General features: G+C 38.9%; 1 protein-coding gene across 1 annotated transcript in view; it reads right to left on the bottom strand.

The window, feature by feature from the left end:
* BIRC6 (baculoviral IAP repeat containing 6) overlaps positions 1-16343 on the bottom strand; it is a 173717-nt gene that overhangs the window by 16185 nt on the left and 141189 nt on the right. Inside the window, exon 66 of the mRNA XM_032184553.1 lies at positions 5620-5830. Within this exon, the coding sequence (XP_032040444.1) occupies positions 5620-5830 (211 nt within the window). The remainder of the gene's footprint in view (positions 1-5619; positions 5831-16343) is intronic.

Genomic DNA, 16343 nt, shown 5'->3' with positions numbered 1-16343 from the left:
ACAGCACTTGTTCATTTTAAGATCCAATCAAGATAAACAGCCAAGAAGCACTGGTTTTCTTTCCCATTACCATACCCAGAAGCAAAACCAAGCTATCTATGCAAGAAGAATTAGCAATGCAATGCTTTGATGTTCCAAACTTATATTTTAGCCACTATCAACTACAATATGCTTTCTGTAGTTTGATCTAGACTGACATCAGGCATAAATAATGAACTCAATATATGAACATGCATAAATAAAGTACTCAATAGAGGTGATTATATTAATAATGAACGTCTTTGTACCATACCTAATCAAACGAGAATTGCCTAGAGCACATTAATAACAACCTTCATTACTGCAGCATGGTCCAGTTTCCCTGTTCTAGATTTAATCCAACCTGATGTCAGCCCTTTGCTGACTTCAAGCAATACTTAACTTCAAAGTACTCCCAGCTAGGAGGAAAGCATCAAAGCCAAACAGTGCAGAGTTTAAGAAACAGTTGAAGAAAAAGAAGCAGCAGCTGCCTCTCCCATTTACACTTTCCCAAATCCTTATTGCTGTCTTCTCCCTTGGGGAAATCTAGGCTAAGATTTTTTAAATAGCCTATTAAGATCTGGTATGTATATTTAAGTCCACTAAACCTCAGTGATACCTGACATGACAGTCATCAGAGACGTGCTACAGCCATCAGTCCCAAGAAAGGTGTATGGATTTAGTACTGCTTGCTATTGATGTAGAATCCTTAAGCTCTTTGCTACAGAACCCTTGGAGAAATTTTGGTTAAAATGAAATGTCAACTGGCTTACAGAAGAGAAAGATGCCTGAAAAGCAATGAAAATGTAATTGGTCCAGATACAGAAAGTGGTATTCATTCTTACAAATTTATTTTCCAGACAGTTATCTTGTAAGGCTTTCATCTGCCCTGTGGTTTTACAATTTAGACTACCAGCTTTTTCCTCCTTCTTAGTCTCAGAAGCAAAACATTAAGGTACTGGTCTCATTAGACAAAATGCTTAAGCACATGCATAAGACCTTCTACAGACATACTGACAGCGAACACATGAGCACACAAAGGATATTTTGACTCTACCTCTGAGGCTGAAAATAAACTTGGTGTGGAAAATATAAAAGTCTATATAGTTTCCATCCAAAGATGGTTATGAAATGGGTGAGACAAACATAATCTAAAGCCCTGCAGGCTTTACATACAACTGGTTGCACAGAAGAATCTCGGTACACACAGAGAAAGCCTGTGAAGCCTGCTGTGGTCTAGCAGCCTGCTGGATGGATCCTGAGTAATGTGTGTGTACAACACGGCTCTGTTGGGTCTGGTCTTGGAGGTGAGAAGCAGGACTTTCAGGGCCATGCAAACATTACTCCTGAGACAAATCTGCAGCAACACCAAATACGGTATTTTGGTCCCCAAACCTATTTCTTAGCACAATCTGAAACCCATGATATTTTGTATGCTAAAGAGAAAAAAAAACACTCTGGTTCATCTCCTGGTTCATCATATTTCATCTCCTCATTCACAGAAGTGATAAGGGCAGTAGGATCCTTCTAGTCTTCCCCGCACTGTAGCAGCCTGCATATAAATCTATGTATGCAGGTAAACTAGCAGCATTATCAAATTCCTGAGCTCCAATTACATGTTTTTCAATGGTATTCCAAAGAAACAAAACCAAATAATATCCATAAATAATAAACTAGGGTAGAAAATATAACCGTGTAACTATTTTGCTGTACATTTTCTCTATTTTTAGAAAATATTTACAAGTCTTTGTTATACCGTGTATTCCTTTCCTCCAAGATTTTGCGTGGAGCAAAATGTCTCAGTTATTTGATGCAGGCCAAACCTTTATCTAAATGTTACAATTTTCAGAGTGGAGGAGAAGCCAAGTATTTATTTAGGACTTAAAACCTTCCCTTTGCAGCTTTTCAACCACTGAAGAAATGCAGACAAACTCATGTCAGCTCGTGTTTAAAGGGATGACAGTAACTAATATATTTGCTAGAAGAGACAGCAGTGTACATGCTAATAATTTAAGCCATTAATTTAGCTTGTGCTGGAAGATGACAGCCTTCTTTTCACGCTGTGATAAATGAATAATGAACGATACACTCCCAAGGCAACTTTAATTTTTAAAGCCAATACTTATAGTTACTCACTCATGCCAGGTACTTAGAGGTAAATGTGGTAATATGGAGTGATACATTTATCAAATTATTCACAAAGTAAAGGCAGCGAACCGTTCAGCCCCTCTGTACTGCAGAGATGCTGCTTGTAAGGCAATTCCACTCAGTTTTATGCTGACGGTCACTCTGCTGGGAGAAGGTTTGCAACCATGGCAGCCACCAGCACTATGCCCCCCACCTTCCGTAGGCTTCCACATGCACCAACCATGCATGTTCCTTCCACAGACTCTTAGACCCATCTACTAAAATTAGGCAAAACAAGCAAGGGAATATGCCTTTGCAAATAAAGCACTGACAAAAGCAAGCAGCCTCCTCTGAGGTGGCTCCCCACACTCCTTGGAGCTTCAAGCACTGTATTTACAGACACTAAACTGAAGCATTTCAAACCAGTAAAGGCTGCAGGACTGGTCCCTGCAACCAACCATTAAGTCCGAACAGGACTTTGAGAGTGCATAAAAAAAAAGTGACAGAGGCTTTGTCTTTAAAAAAAAAATAATAAAAAATACGGATTCTTAGGATCCAATTAGAAAGGAAACTGTTTGCAAAATGTACGGTTACTCAAAGAAGTTCTGCAACGTAACAGTGAAGACAACGAAAAGCCATAGCAAGGAAAATGCCTCATCTACCCTACCTGCCTCATCAAGTTTAGGAATGAGCATCTCATACCTAAACGTCTTCTCCATTATCCTGAGGTTTTCTGATTTTCCCATAGTGCTATGGCATTTGAAAGTAAACAAAACCAAATGCTTAACTGGAATCCAAAACCGAACTGTCCCCCTTGATCAAAGTGGACAGTCTTGTTCCAACATGTAAGTGACATTTGGTAGACAAGCAAGTCACGCTGCTGTTCAGATAAAGGAAAATTTTGTCTTTGAAAGCAGATCCCCTAATTATGTTGTTCTTCTGGCGTTTGACCTAAAAAGGGCAGCAGATTGTCCCATTTAAGAAATTCATGCCAACACTTGCTTATGTTGCTGGCAAACCTTCAGCTAAAAGGCTGAGAATTAAAACCTTCCACCCCAATGACTCCAGGCTGTTCAGGCTGTTGGTGTTTCCATCCTTGTCTCTACCCTGCTTTAAAGACAAACGCTATTATGCTTAAACCACCCAGGGAAAGACAAGGTATTTTTTTGAGCTGATATATCAAAATAACACAAGGAAGTTATATAGACACGTAACTGAACCAATCATAAATTTAAAATAAAATTTATAAGTTATTAAAATAATACTGATTGTGCCTGAGGAGCTATTCTTAGTTTTCAGATCCTAAGCTAACATTGAAGAACTAGTACCATCATATCTTATTTTGCCGAAGTAAAAAGAGCTTACAAATAGCAATGGTCATGTGCCATTCTGACAAAGAAACTTTTCAGACTTCAGCTTCAGAAAGTGATGTGAGAAGACAGAGGTTTTCATGCTCATTAAATCTGAGGCTGTCCAACAGATGACCAGATTAACAACAACAACAGAAGTAATCATGGTGGAGAGATTTACACATATATTTATACTGGAAACTGATTACACAGAGGTCAATTATGATTTTCTTTTCTTTTTTCTTTTAAGATTACATATACTGTGATCTACATAATTTTGCCAGCAAAGCACAAGCTGATGTTTCTTGGATTGGTAACCAATATAAAGAAATGTTACTTGTTCTTCCGAATTCTGTTTCTCCCACCATGGGTATTACATGCTTGATATGCAAGACTAGGAATCAAAGTTAAAAAGGACTCCAGAAATTCACAAGTAATTAAGTCCATGGAGTTAAGTTAAGGATGAATATTGTTTCTTTACAAGTCAGCTTGATATTGAAAGCAAGTAACCTGTTAATTCCTGGAGACAGAAAATGATCAAAAGAATGGAAATCTGAATTGCAGCAGAATTTGCTTTTCTAATACCCTCAGTCTGGGCAGAAAAACTTGACTCATCCATTAAAACAAAAACCAACACAAATCCTCAAGTCTGAAAACCAGGAAGGTTGGAGACATCCAGAGATGAAAAGTCAGTTGTGAAATCTGTGCCAACTCCAGCACCTCCCAGAGGCACGAGGAGCTGGGAGGCACACAGCGGCTCCTTGCTTCTGTCAGAGCCAGTCGGTGACTGCTCTGAATTTTCGGTGACTGAACATTGATAGGAAAAAACAATTTGGTGGTACTGGTTGTTACCGAACAGACCAGGAAAAAGATGGCTGGTCTAAATCTTACTATTGTCCAAGATGTATGGCCCAACCAGCCTGAGACAGGTAACAGGTTTAACAAAGCAAAACTGCCTTTTTTATGGACTACACCAAAATCATCAAGGAATAAAAGCAGCTACCAATGAGTCTGGGTTCACAGGTTCCCTGAAAGAGAATCTGCTTATTATTGCCTTCATTTTATAAGAGGAGGTACCTAAAAAGTAGTTGATGGTTACCGTAAGACACTGTTCTCATGTCTTTTCTGTCTGTATGGGTTTCCTTGAGAAACAGGCTTGAAAAGTCTGCTGAAGTCCAGAGAACATGCAGAACAAGCCTGTGCAGATGACATTATACTGCATCCCTCATGCAGCTGGATGGCATCACCGCAGAGAAGGGGGACTGAGACACTTCTCCATTTGTTCTCTAATTGCAGTACCAGACTGCGAGAGTGCCTGACAAGAAATGTCAAATGTGAAGTTCCTCAGAAGGCAGTGAAGACCTGAAAAGCCTGGCACGGATGGCTCCAGGGCATCCGTTTGTAACATCAAATCATCTTCATGTGTCCCAGCTCACCTCTGACGTGTGCATTAACAAATTAACTGTTGCAGAGTTGCCATGTGTACAAACAGGCTTTTCACATTTAGCACCAACCAATATCACTAGTCAACAATTCTCAACTGTCACCGTGCAGTTAGGTTTCTCACTACAAGTAACAACTGAATCTTTTACTTTGTGAGAGAACCCAAAAGGCTCCTCTACTAACCAGTCAGCCTCTGATGGGGAATCCATTATCGATGGATAAAGCAGCATAATAGCATATAAAAGAAACCCAGTAAGAACTACCATTTGGTTTCACCTTCCCCAGTTCTATTCTTTACAGAACAGGCACGTGTAAGTGCTTCCAAGGAATGCTCCTGCTTTCAGACTGACAGCAGGAAATACAGAGTCCTGCAAACAAGACATACACCTCCCTAAGAGGGAAAGAAGTTTTAGAAAGATTTGAAGCTCCCAGATTCTTGAGCAGCACTCCTCTTTCTCATCAGCAGAAAATTATTACGCTTACGAGTAAGTAGCATAATAAAACAGAAAATATGCATATTAAACACAAACCTAGATCAAGTATATGTTATGTTCTCACTCTGGACTGCAGGACCGTATATATGTAAATGATATGGAACTGAGTTTTCTTTCACTTTTATATTCTTAACACATTAATTATAAAACACAGCCAAGGAAAGGTTAGGGATGACAAAAATGATTACCTCAATCGGTTGGTGTAGGTATCTACACAGGTCTTCATTTTAGCCAACAGGGTCCCAACAGAAGCTTGTGACTCCAGCTGTTCTTCCTCCTCTTCACTGTTTTCTCCAGACAGAGGAAGCAGCAATGGCACCATCGACGTGCAGGACGCAATAGCACGGAGTAATTCTAGCAGCGCGCGGTAGAGAGGAACATGTCGGGCCATATCCAAGACTAAAAGAAAAAACAGCTTACATAAATTACTAAAATTGAAGATGATCCTTACAACAGATTTGTTTTTTTTAAATAGAAAAGTTAGATTTTAATGATTATTAAAATATTAATGACATTTAATTATAAACCACAATACTTTGTAATAGCCATTTTAAATTATGTTTTAATGGACTTGTCCAGAATGAATTACATAAGATAACTGGAAAACAAAGGTTAGCAAAAGACACAAAAGGACAAAGAAAAAGTGCTAACAAGGTGCACAACAGGATTACCACATTCTGTATTAATTTCTAGGAGCTTAATATACAATCCTGGCTCAAGGTGTATGCTGAAATGCCGAACAAACATGTACAGGGGAAAAATTCTAACCTTTTAATCAAAGACAAAGTCAAAAGCCATATGGCGTAGCAGTGTAGCATTTGGTATTCTAATAGTGTAAGCATTAATAAAGAAAGTATCATCCATTTTATTTATAATTACCTTCTTTCCTTTGGGAAAATTTGTCTGCATTACTGCAAGAATACTTATGGTTGTGAAATAAATGAAGTTATCTTCTAAGAGCTCTAGCTTTTCTCCTTTCAATGGAGAAAGTATCTTAAAAACTACCAGGTATTTCAGAGCGTCGAAAGATTTTGAAAAAGATGCCTATTTTATCTGCGTACATATGAAGCACAAGCCAGTAAAGATGAGTAAGAAGATATATAAGGTAGGCAGAGTTCACTGTCTTGGCGCTGCTCAGCGTGAGGTATATGCATCACAGCAGTAACTGGGGCACAGGACAGATATCACCTCCAGGACAGACACGCAGCAACACACACGATTCCGATGGATTCTCTACCACCACATTGTTTATTTTGCTTTTCCACTTGCTTGGACAAATATGTAATGGATGTCATTTCAACTGACTTTATATCATTAATAGAAATCCTGAAAACGTAGCAATACGCAGATACTTTAACACAGCTGCTTCCTCTGTCCCTAGGATATACTATTTTTAACCTAACTGCAGAAAAAAAAAAAAAAGCCATTGCTCTAGTTCAAAGTATTTACAAATGACTGAGTTTGATAAAATACATTTCAACTTTTTCCAGAAAAAAATAAAAAAATTAACTGACAACTCACATTAGGACAGAATGAAGCACAGAAGAACTCTTTAATGTTTCATTTAGCACATCTCACCCTCCAAGCTAAAGCATATCACAAACTTTCATGTCCCATTACTAATCCCTTAGCTCTAAATACAGCATGACGGGACAGGGTAAATAGCCAGCCGCAATTCAACAAGCAAGTCGATCCAGGTTTTAAGGTTTTCTGTCTCTTCTTTGATCTAGTTTGCTATTGGTATTTTGAAACTATTAAAACAGCACAAAGTCTCAACTGTGGAGATAATTTTTGTGTTGAGTACAAAGAAATTTACCAAAATAAAACATTAATTTTTCAGGTCTGGTATCACGGCTCTAAAAACATCCTGTGCTGAAATAAACCATATAATTTAAATCAACCGTCATGGAACTTAAACACTGGCACTGAAGAAAATCAGTTTCTTCTCTGTCAATTCTTACATTTTATTAGCCGTAAGATGTGCGGCTGCACACACATTCATTCCTTATGCTCAGTGCCTATTCTAGTGAACCCCGATTGCCCACAGAAAAATCTCCACAATGTGTAAAATGTCCATAAAAGAAGCAGGAACAGGCCTGAGGTGAACAGGTCTGAGATGAGCTGGTGCACCTGATGCCTGGAAAGCTTTTCTTTCTTCCTTTAATTTAAACAAAAAGGTTTCATGAGGCCAGAATAGATCATTTCCAATCCTTCAGTGATTGCTTGCCTTCTCCTCCTTTGCTGAAAGGCTAGTTACATTCAAAAGTAGTTGTGAGGGAAACCGAACTGGTGTGACTTTAAAACGGAAATGTTTTGCAGAAAGGCAGGAGAGAATTTACTCTTTTAGCAGGTTCGGCTAACACACATTGCTTTGCAATTGTTCCCTTGTGGAACAAATGAAATGCATTCACTTAGTGTTTAGATTGTTTCAACTGAAACATTTTTTTTAACCTTACTTATTATTATTATTATTTTACATACTGCATTCTAGACTCTTCTAACTCAATTCCTTGATATCATGTCTTGCATTGCTTTTGTCCGAGGCTTTTATTGTACTTATTAAAGATTATGACCCACGCAAGTATATTTATTTGTCCAAAAGAATTTCCCCTAGACCCCAGTGTAAAGCCAAAAAGAGGGAAAAAATGCCTCTCTCTTAAGACTGGATATCTGGCTAAGTGTAAAACTCACTGTAGAAAGCTGAACATTGGCAAACTTCTGTTTACTGTCTTTATTTGGCAGTTCATCTACTCCTTGTGCCTACTTTACTTTCAATTGAAAGCTAACGCCAGACTGACTACAGTATATATTTTCTGCAGATACATCTCTGTTTTCTGAAATAGAAGACTCAAGCATTTTCTAAAATCTCTACGCTTCCAGACTGGGTAGCACTCAGTCTTTAAGTCCTTATGCTTAAGCTGCTGGGACTCTGTGCTGCTGCTTTGCCCAGTGTCTGCCTGCCTGAGCAGCGCTGCTGTTTGCTAACGTGCTCACCTCCTCCTGCCTTGCTGCAGGACGGCACCGGACCGACGTGGAGGCTCAGCAAGTCCCGCAGCTTTCAAACCAAAGTCCTGCAGCACTCGGACTCCAGCATCACCTTTACTTCTTTCAGGGCTTGCAGCAAATTTAGTTAGTTAGGCTTCTATCACACACGTCTTCCCTTTAGATAGCATTAGGTATGTATTTGGGGAGAGCATTTCAGAAATATAAAAGATACAGCTTTATAACAAAAGTTATTGGGATCCCATAATGAAGTCCTTTAAAAGAACCACATTAAAATACTAGTAACATGGAGAAAACTATAAAATACAAACCTATTTCTATCAAACAGAAGCAACAGAGAACCTTCAGACTACTGTCCTTACATACAGCTACCTCACCAACTGTGACCACAGCCATTTGAATTTTAAGCAAACATAAACATCAAAGAAGAACAAATGCTAAAAGTTCAATGCTAAATGCTAAAAACACTTATTTATTTATTTATTTATTTAAAGAATGCTATACCTTGGGAACATACTCAACTTTTTCTCTGCCTTACTGAATTGGGCAATGCAAGTGGAGGATAACATTTCATTCATATTAAATAAATACCTTCTTGTGTTGGACTTTCATCACTAAATAAAAACAAGTAATTTTCCTTAGAGAAATGCTAAAATTTGGATAGTATTAGCACCTCTTAAATATGTCAGAATTATTTTTATATGGGTCCTGAAGTTGTATAAGAAGGTACTAAAATCGTTTGGTTTATGCTGGCATACCCATAAGCAGACCTTCCTAAGAAAATGGAAACAGGAGATCCGAATTCCTGGCTTTGCAATAAGTGACAGATGGATACATTATCCAGGACTCTGCTATCCCAAAGTCAAAACAGTTACTGAATAACGACAAGTATCTGTTCTGGACAGCAGCCTGTACAGTGCCCTCAGCCCCTGCACTGAGTGCAGCCGGACCTGCCAGGATGCTGGGCGCACACAAACCCCGCACCCTTTCGCTTCTGCCCACCTCGGTGCTGTCTGAGGTCTCTGGCTGCACACGGCTGTGAGCTGCTGAGGAACATGCGAGTCCCAGAACCAAGCCGCATGTTTACGCCAAAACAGAGGCGTAAGAGATTTCTTTAGAGAGCAGAAGGGCAACACCACCGTGAGGTGGATCACGAAGTGATGAGAGCAGCGCTCATGGAGGCTGGACTCACAGTGGGGCCACAAACAGCAGATGTAAAGGGAAGTGACAGCAGCATCTTTATTACCAAGGTTGTCCTATTCATTGCAGAAATGAACAGACGTTCAAAAACCAATGTTTTATTGTCCTTGATAATTAGCAGTAAGCTCACTATAGCTTTTCTGGACAATAGGCAGTATGCACCTGAGGAGATCGGAGATCAGTGATCTCCTCCTCCTTGGACACCTTCAAAGGCCACCTGGATGTGGTTGTGGGCAGCCTCCTCTGGGTGTCCCTGCTTGAGCAGGGCTTGGACCAGGTGCCTCCAGAGGGCCCTGCCAAGCTCAGCCGTTCTGCGATGCTGTGATCTATCCTCTCAATTCACATCAAAAAAGCATCTCAGGTCTAAACTTGCTTTTTTTTTTCTTGCATTTAGGAAAAGCAGAAATCTCAGTCAGGTCAGTGCTACTTACTAAGTCAGGTAGGGATGGCAAACATCTGGAAAGCACCTCATGCTTCAGAGGGACAAGGTCCTTTTGAAAGATGCAGACTTTACGAAATGCCTAAAGGTCATGAGATACCATGGCACCGATCACATTTTTGAGAAGTTCCACAGAGTCTAGTTACCCCCGGGGAATAACTGAGCAATTTCAAACCTTAGCTGTGATCTCAAAAAACATTTTGATTGCTTTCCACGCCTCTATTTATTCATCACCAATGCAGACCTGTTTCTTAAAAAGCCCATTCATACACAATTTTAGCCTTGGTATATAAAAAAGCACATGAGAGCAGGTAGTTTCATAGGATCAAGGTATGGCCTTACATGGCATAAATATCTGTAACAAGATAATGCCCCAACTGAGTCTAATGCATTTGCTTTCTTTTAATATTATACAATATTCAAACAGAGAATAGCCAGGCCTAATGGCCCATTAAATAGATAATACTGAGCAGCAATAAATTTTTCTGCAATTCATTTAACATCCTCAGTACAACTTAACTGGGTATGAATAAGATTATAATACTTATTTCCATTGCAATGGACATTTAAAACATAACACCGAGAATAAACATTTATCTTAAAATAAAAGGAAACCATTAATATAGCATATCCACTACATCAAAAAGTCTCCACACTTTACAGCAGACTGAAGAAACCAATAGAGAAGAGTAATTTCTAGGAAAATGATGAAAAGTTCTGCTTTACTTGCCTCTAATGTGAAGGCATTCCCGCTGCTTGTTAGCACAACTCAACTACGAATTCCTATCTTGAAGTGCTTGCAAACATCACGTTTGCATGAGGCAAAACAAACGCTTAAGAAAAACAACGGCCACTTGAAAAAAACACACAAGAACAACCCCAAACCAGTTGTAAATACAGCACACACTGACAAATACGTATGATCCTGGCCTTTGTACTATCAGGGAATTTGCACATAGCTGTTCCTAATCCATCCTCTGTACTTCATTTCTCATTTATTCGACTTGCTTCATTTCAGGACTTATCTTAAATTTCAATTGAACCCCACAAAAGTATGACTTTCTCCAACTACTTTTTGTATGTGCAGTTTCTTTTTACTTTTGAACAAAGCACATGACCGCTTTTCTGCCTTTGTTGAAGGAAATGATGGTGTGCTGGCAGCCACCACAGAAGGCACCACTGGAAAACTCCTTCCAATTTACAGCCATTTCTTTTGTTCTCTTGAAGAGCTCTGCCATGCAGACATGAGAGGCATGGTCATGAATGCACATCTAAAAATAAACCATTGAAAAGAAAAAGGCATTCTATAGAGAATGCACGATCTAGAAACAAGAAACAAAGTTAAACTTAAAATTTCCTGCAAACGGTTACAAGTATGGCTTACACTTAATAGATCAGAAAAGGGGGGAAAACAGTTTAAAACTTTAACAAATTGATTTCTACAATCCAAGAGAAATTTGAATTCTGATTCTGCAATAACACTCATCTCCCATGCCAAGAGGTTTGCTTCTTGCATGGGGCACAGTTTCCAGTGACCCAAGAATCTATTTCCTGGTTTGGTTTGGATCTACTTTTCTCCTTTTTCAATTAGACTTTATATCTTCCTAGAAAGATGAAGTGTTTTTGTTGTTCTTTTTTTAGTGTTTGTCAAATCCTGCATCTATTTTAAGTAATGTGAAAGAAAACCAGTAACAGTTACATAGAGAAACTCATCTATTTACATCATACAAAAATGCTGAAAACTTTCTACAGTGTAACTGAACCTCCCCTGCAAAAAACAAAAACAAGCAAATACCTTTGTATTCCAAGAATCTTGTATTTTTACAGTAGTAAAGTTTAAAAGACTCTGGTCACAAAAATTTAAAAAGCTGAAAGTAAATAAGACATTCTCTGTATGATTCCACTTATTACAAACTTTAAGTCCAGTGTTAAGATCATGACTGCAGTACAACACGCGCCTGCCACTGTTTTTTTTAACCGCCAAATCATTTACAAGTAGCTCTTAAAGTTCTTTCAATTTTATACCATTCCTAAAATATGCTTAGTAATTAGCAAGGATATATTTTTGATGCTACAGTATGTTATTCAAACCTAAAAACCACAGCTGTGATTAAATTGAAGATTTCAGGATCTCATTCTCCTATTAAAGACTTTCAGTAGCAAAAAACACCACTGCTCAAAAATGCCACACAAAGGAAACACTAATTTTGTACTTGTAATTAAAACCATCAGACACAGCCTCGTGGCCACAGGTACTGCCAAACGTACATATGAGACACGGTGTTTCCAACAGGGCCCCTCTTCTTCCTCCTCTTTCTAAATATTTTACAAGTGCAGGCATCCGTCAGCCCCCTTTGCTGCATCTTCTCAAACATATGATCTATGAATGCAGTCCACGCTGCAGGCGATAGTGTCAGTTCCAAATGCGTCATGCTCTACTGCCTCTTGATTTTCTGTTTCACAATCAACCCAGGGCAAGCATCTTTTATAATAGGCCTAATTAGCACCCTATGTTCTGCTCCATTTTCATAGAAAAAAAAGGATTGCCTGCAGAATGCTTCAAAATCAGAGATCTTTAAGAAATCATTAGCCTTAGGGCAAAAATAAAACCAAAGTTTTCTAAATATTGTCATCTTGTAATCATTTAATTAGCCTGACTTTTTCTTCACTTTTCATTGTAGGAACGACACAAACATTTTCACAGAACCATTTTGATTATATATTTTAACAAAGGCATCAGAAAAGCCTAGTCCTTTTGCAACAGGAGGAGGGGTTAAACCTCATTTTGGACGAAGTTATAAACCCTGTTGCCAGAGCAGAGTAAAACAATGCAAGAAGGGGGCAAGTGGGTGGGTGTCTCCCAGCACGTGCAGTGTCAGGCTCCAGGTTGATTATGATTATTATTCTGATCCAGCCCTAAGTCCTTGCTCCTATGGTGTCATCAGCAGCAAGCTCATTAGTAGTCCAAAAAAAAATAAAATAAAATCACATCAAATGTCAGAAAATGGAAAGAGAAATTAGAAATTAGTTATTGGGACTGCGTTCAATCAATAGTATGACTTCCACACCATGTGCTTTTTCCCTTGTCTCAAAAAGACAGGACAGAACTGGCAAAGGGAGGAGAGGCGACTGAACAACTGAGCTTCTGTGCTATGTAAAATGAAACAAATGAAGACTTGGCAGCCTCAGTGACTAATGAACTGAATGATAAAGTTTTTCTAAGTTATTAGTAAAAAAAAAAAAAAGCAAAAAAAACACCACCATGAATAGGGCTGATTGGTGCATTAAAAGGACGAGGCATGCCATTAAAAGACTGTGAATTGTGAAAGAGCAGCGGGATGCATTACACGGTGCATCGCTGTTGAGCTTTGCACTAAATGCTATGGCATCAAATATTGTTACAGGTTCAAAAGTAATTGGGTAAATTCATGTAGGAACAGCACACCGAGGACTAAATGAGGTGACACAAGCCCTGGCAATGCAGCAGGAATAGCAGGGCAGCACCGGTATTTCAGCCCCACTCCTGTAGTTCTCCCGTAGGCAACTGTTATTATCCCCTAGTGGTGATAAAAATAAAAGGCTAACAAACGTGGGCTGTCTTGGCACTGCTGCTCTTAAAAGCTTCTTCTAGGAAATGTGGAAAACCCAACACGTTAACTGCAGTGAAAAAGGAAACAGTGTATTTCAATTACAGAGGCAACATGCATTGCTCAAGTCGGTCAGTCATCTCGAGTTAGTGCAGGAACGCTGCTCAAGGGAGCAGACCATTGCTCTTAACTATTTCTGCTTCACTTAACTTCACCAAAATCAAATATGCTTTAAAAATAAGTATTTTCAGGAAAGTTTTGTTTACTAGTGAAGTTGAGCAATGTTACTCACTTAAAACTTGTAATAAATACATCCATGAACCCAGAAGAAAACCCCACCACCTTTGCCAGAAGCATGAGGCATTATTTCATGAAGCCAGCGCGTACAGCTGAGTAAACAGACACGATTTCCTGTGTTTTGAAAGGAGCAGGAAAAAGAAGCCCAACTGATTTGAACGATATAAAAGAGAATCTCAGCTTTTAAAGCATAAGCGGCTACTAAAACCATGCGTTATCTACAGAACTGAAGATATGACAACTTCCATGCCACACTCACATCCCAGATAATTGAACCCATTAGAGATACTCCCCTCTGCCATTCATACTTCAGTCTTAAAAAGGCAGTCAAGTTAACGGAGGGATGTTTCTTGGGGGCTACAGAGCCACCTAACATGGCTAGTGGGGAACATATTACCATGTAAGAATAATTAATGAAAGCTAAAATTGAAACATTCCACATGCAATTTTGTTTTAGCTTTCATTTTTTGTTTGCTTGCTTTGTTTTAAATGGTGCAGTAAAGCATCAGTGTAGGAGGGATTTAACCAAAGTACTGCAGAGGAAATTCCTCCTGCCACTAGATCCAGCACTCCAGCTTCCAAAAATCTCCCCTCCCAAAGATCGCTGGATTTACCCAATATCAGTTCTTTAAAAACCAACAAAATATGAAGAAAAGCAAGTAAAGGACAAAGCTTTAACCAAACGATGTTTGCATCCAAATCCAGAAAACAAATATAAGGAAGCATCAATGTAAAGCTGCAGGATAGCTTTAGATTATCCAACAAACATACACAAGGAGATATTATCAGCAATGAAAAAAGAAAAAGAAAAGACAGGAGGAAATATATATAACGGCAACCAGTGAGTGCTTGAGAATGAGGGTTTTTTGCCTGGTATAGGATGAAAAAAACCTCCATTATTAATACACCTCTTTGCTATGGCTTTAATAAGATTAAAAGGACCAATAATTTATATTTGAAGTAGACATAATGAAATAAATCTAATACTAGAGGTAAGCTAAAAGCATAAAATTAATTTTCCACTTAACCAAGGAGGTAAGAAAAACATTTTTCCTAAGAGAAATTACCTGGCTTAAACAAATAGCCTGTGGACTGAAACTTTCTTGACAAATAACTAAGTAAATAAATAAAAATCAATAAAAGCCACCCCACGTTAAGCCTGTTCGAGTTCTGATGCGATCAAATTCTTGCTCTTACACAGTAACTGTATTTGTTGGCCCATTCATTTGCTGCCAGCCCAGATGTCATTGAGAGTCTGTTAGTAGAGCACAAAATACATGCTTCCCCCCTTTTGAATTCCTAAATCATAAACCATTGAGTTAAGCAAGATAACTGAAGCTAATTCTCAAGTGCTGAAGCTAATTCTCAAGTGCAGGCACTCCGCAGAGATGAAAGCAAAGGTATTACTGCTCTGACAACACAAAGCATGATTTTTGAGGAAGTTAATCTGGCTTTCATCATCCCTGCGCTGGGAGAAGGAATAGTGATTTCACTATTTTTGGCAAGACGAGTGGGCAAGCAGCCACCTTGAAATGGTCCTCAGTCTGACTGTTACCCCTTCCAGCCCATAAAACAGTCACTAGTATTGTAGGGTAAGATGGGAATTGAAAATTAGATGGAAATCTGCCATTTCATAGCACATGCTGCAGAAATCAACGTGGAAATTCAAAATTAGATAGTGAAGGATTACATTTTTTTCTTTTTTAAAGACATTACTTCAGCAGATGGAGAAAGGCCAAGACTCAGGTCTTCTCTTCAAACTCCTAGACCATCAGCAGAGGACAGCAACATTCCCATTGGGATGAAGTGAAGTGTAGCTTCCGTGCTTCACAGCAAACTTTCTGTACGATTGGGCATACCTACCAGATCGTGCTTTTGGGTGGCAGCAAGGAGACTGCTTTATTCTGCCTTAAATATCTAAACATTTTGCTTGGCCATGATGGCAAGAGCCTTTGCATATCATCCCCTAACTCAAAAACAATCAACATATGCTTTTGTTAATGAAGAATGCTAGCCTGAGGTTGTCCTCAGAGAGGACCTGAAGATATGAGCACTTTTAAAAACCCAGAGTGTGTGTGTTGAAGTAAGCTATCATAGATCAACTCGTCTTCTAGACTAACTGCTTCAGCTACAGAGATGTTTCCTGTGACCTCCACTCAATACTACAAATAGACTCAGATTAAGAAAAGAGGTACTATGAAAGTGCCTGCATATGACTATAGGAAACTCCAGATATGCTTATAACATTTTATTTTTAAAAAGAGGAGAGAAAACGAGACCACACACGAAGTACAGCTGTGACAGTGAGACTTACTGCCTGGAATAATCAAGACCTATCACTTCACCAAACAAATGAGACTTTCAACTGCTGAAATGAAAGCCAGCA

This window comes from Aythya fuligula, chromosome 3 (assembly GCF_009819795.1).
Source record: "Aythya fuligula isolate bAytFul2 chromosome 3, bAytFul2.pri, whole genome shotgun sequence".
In the NCBI taxonomy this organism is placed as follows: domain Eukaryota; kingdom Metazoa; phylum Chordata; class Aves; order Anseriformes; family Anatidae; genus Aythya; species Aythya fuligula.
This window is presented reverse-complemented; position numbering and strand designations above follow the sequence as displayed.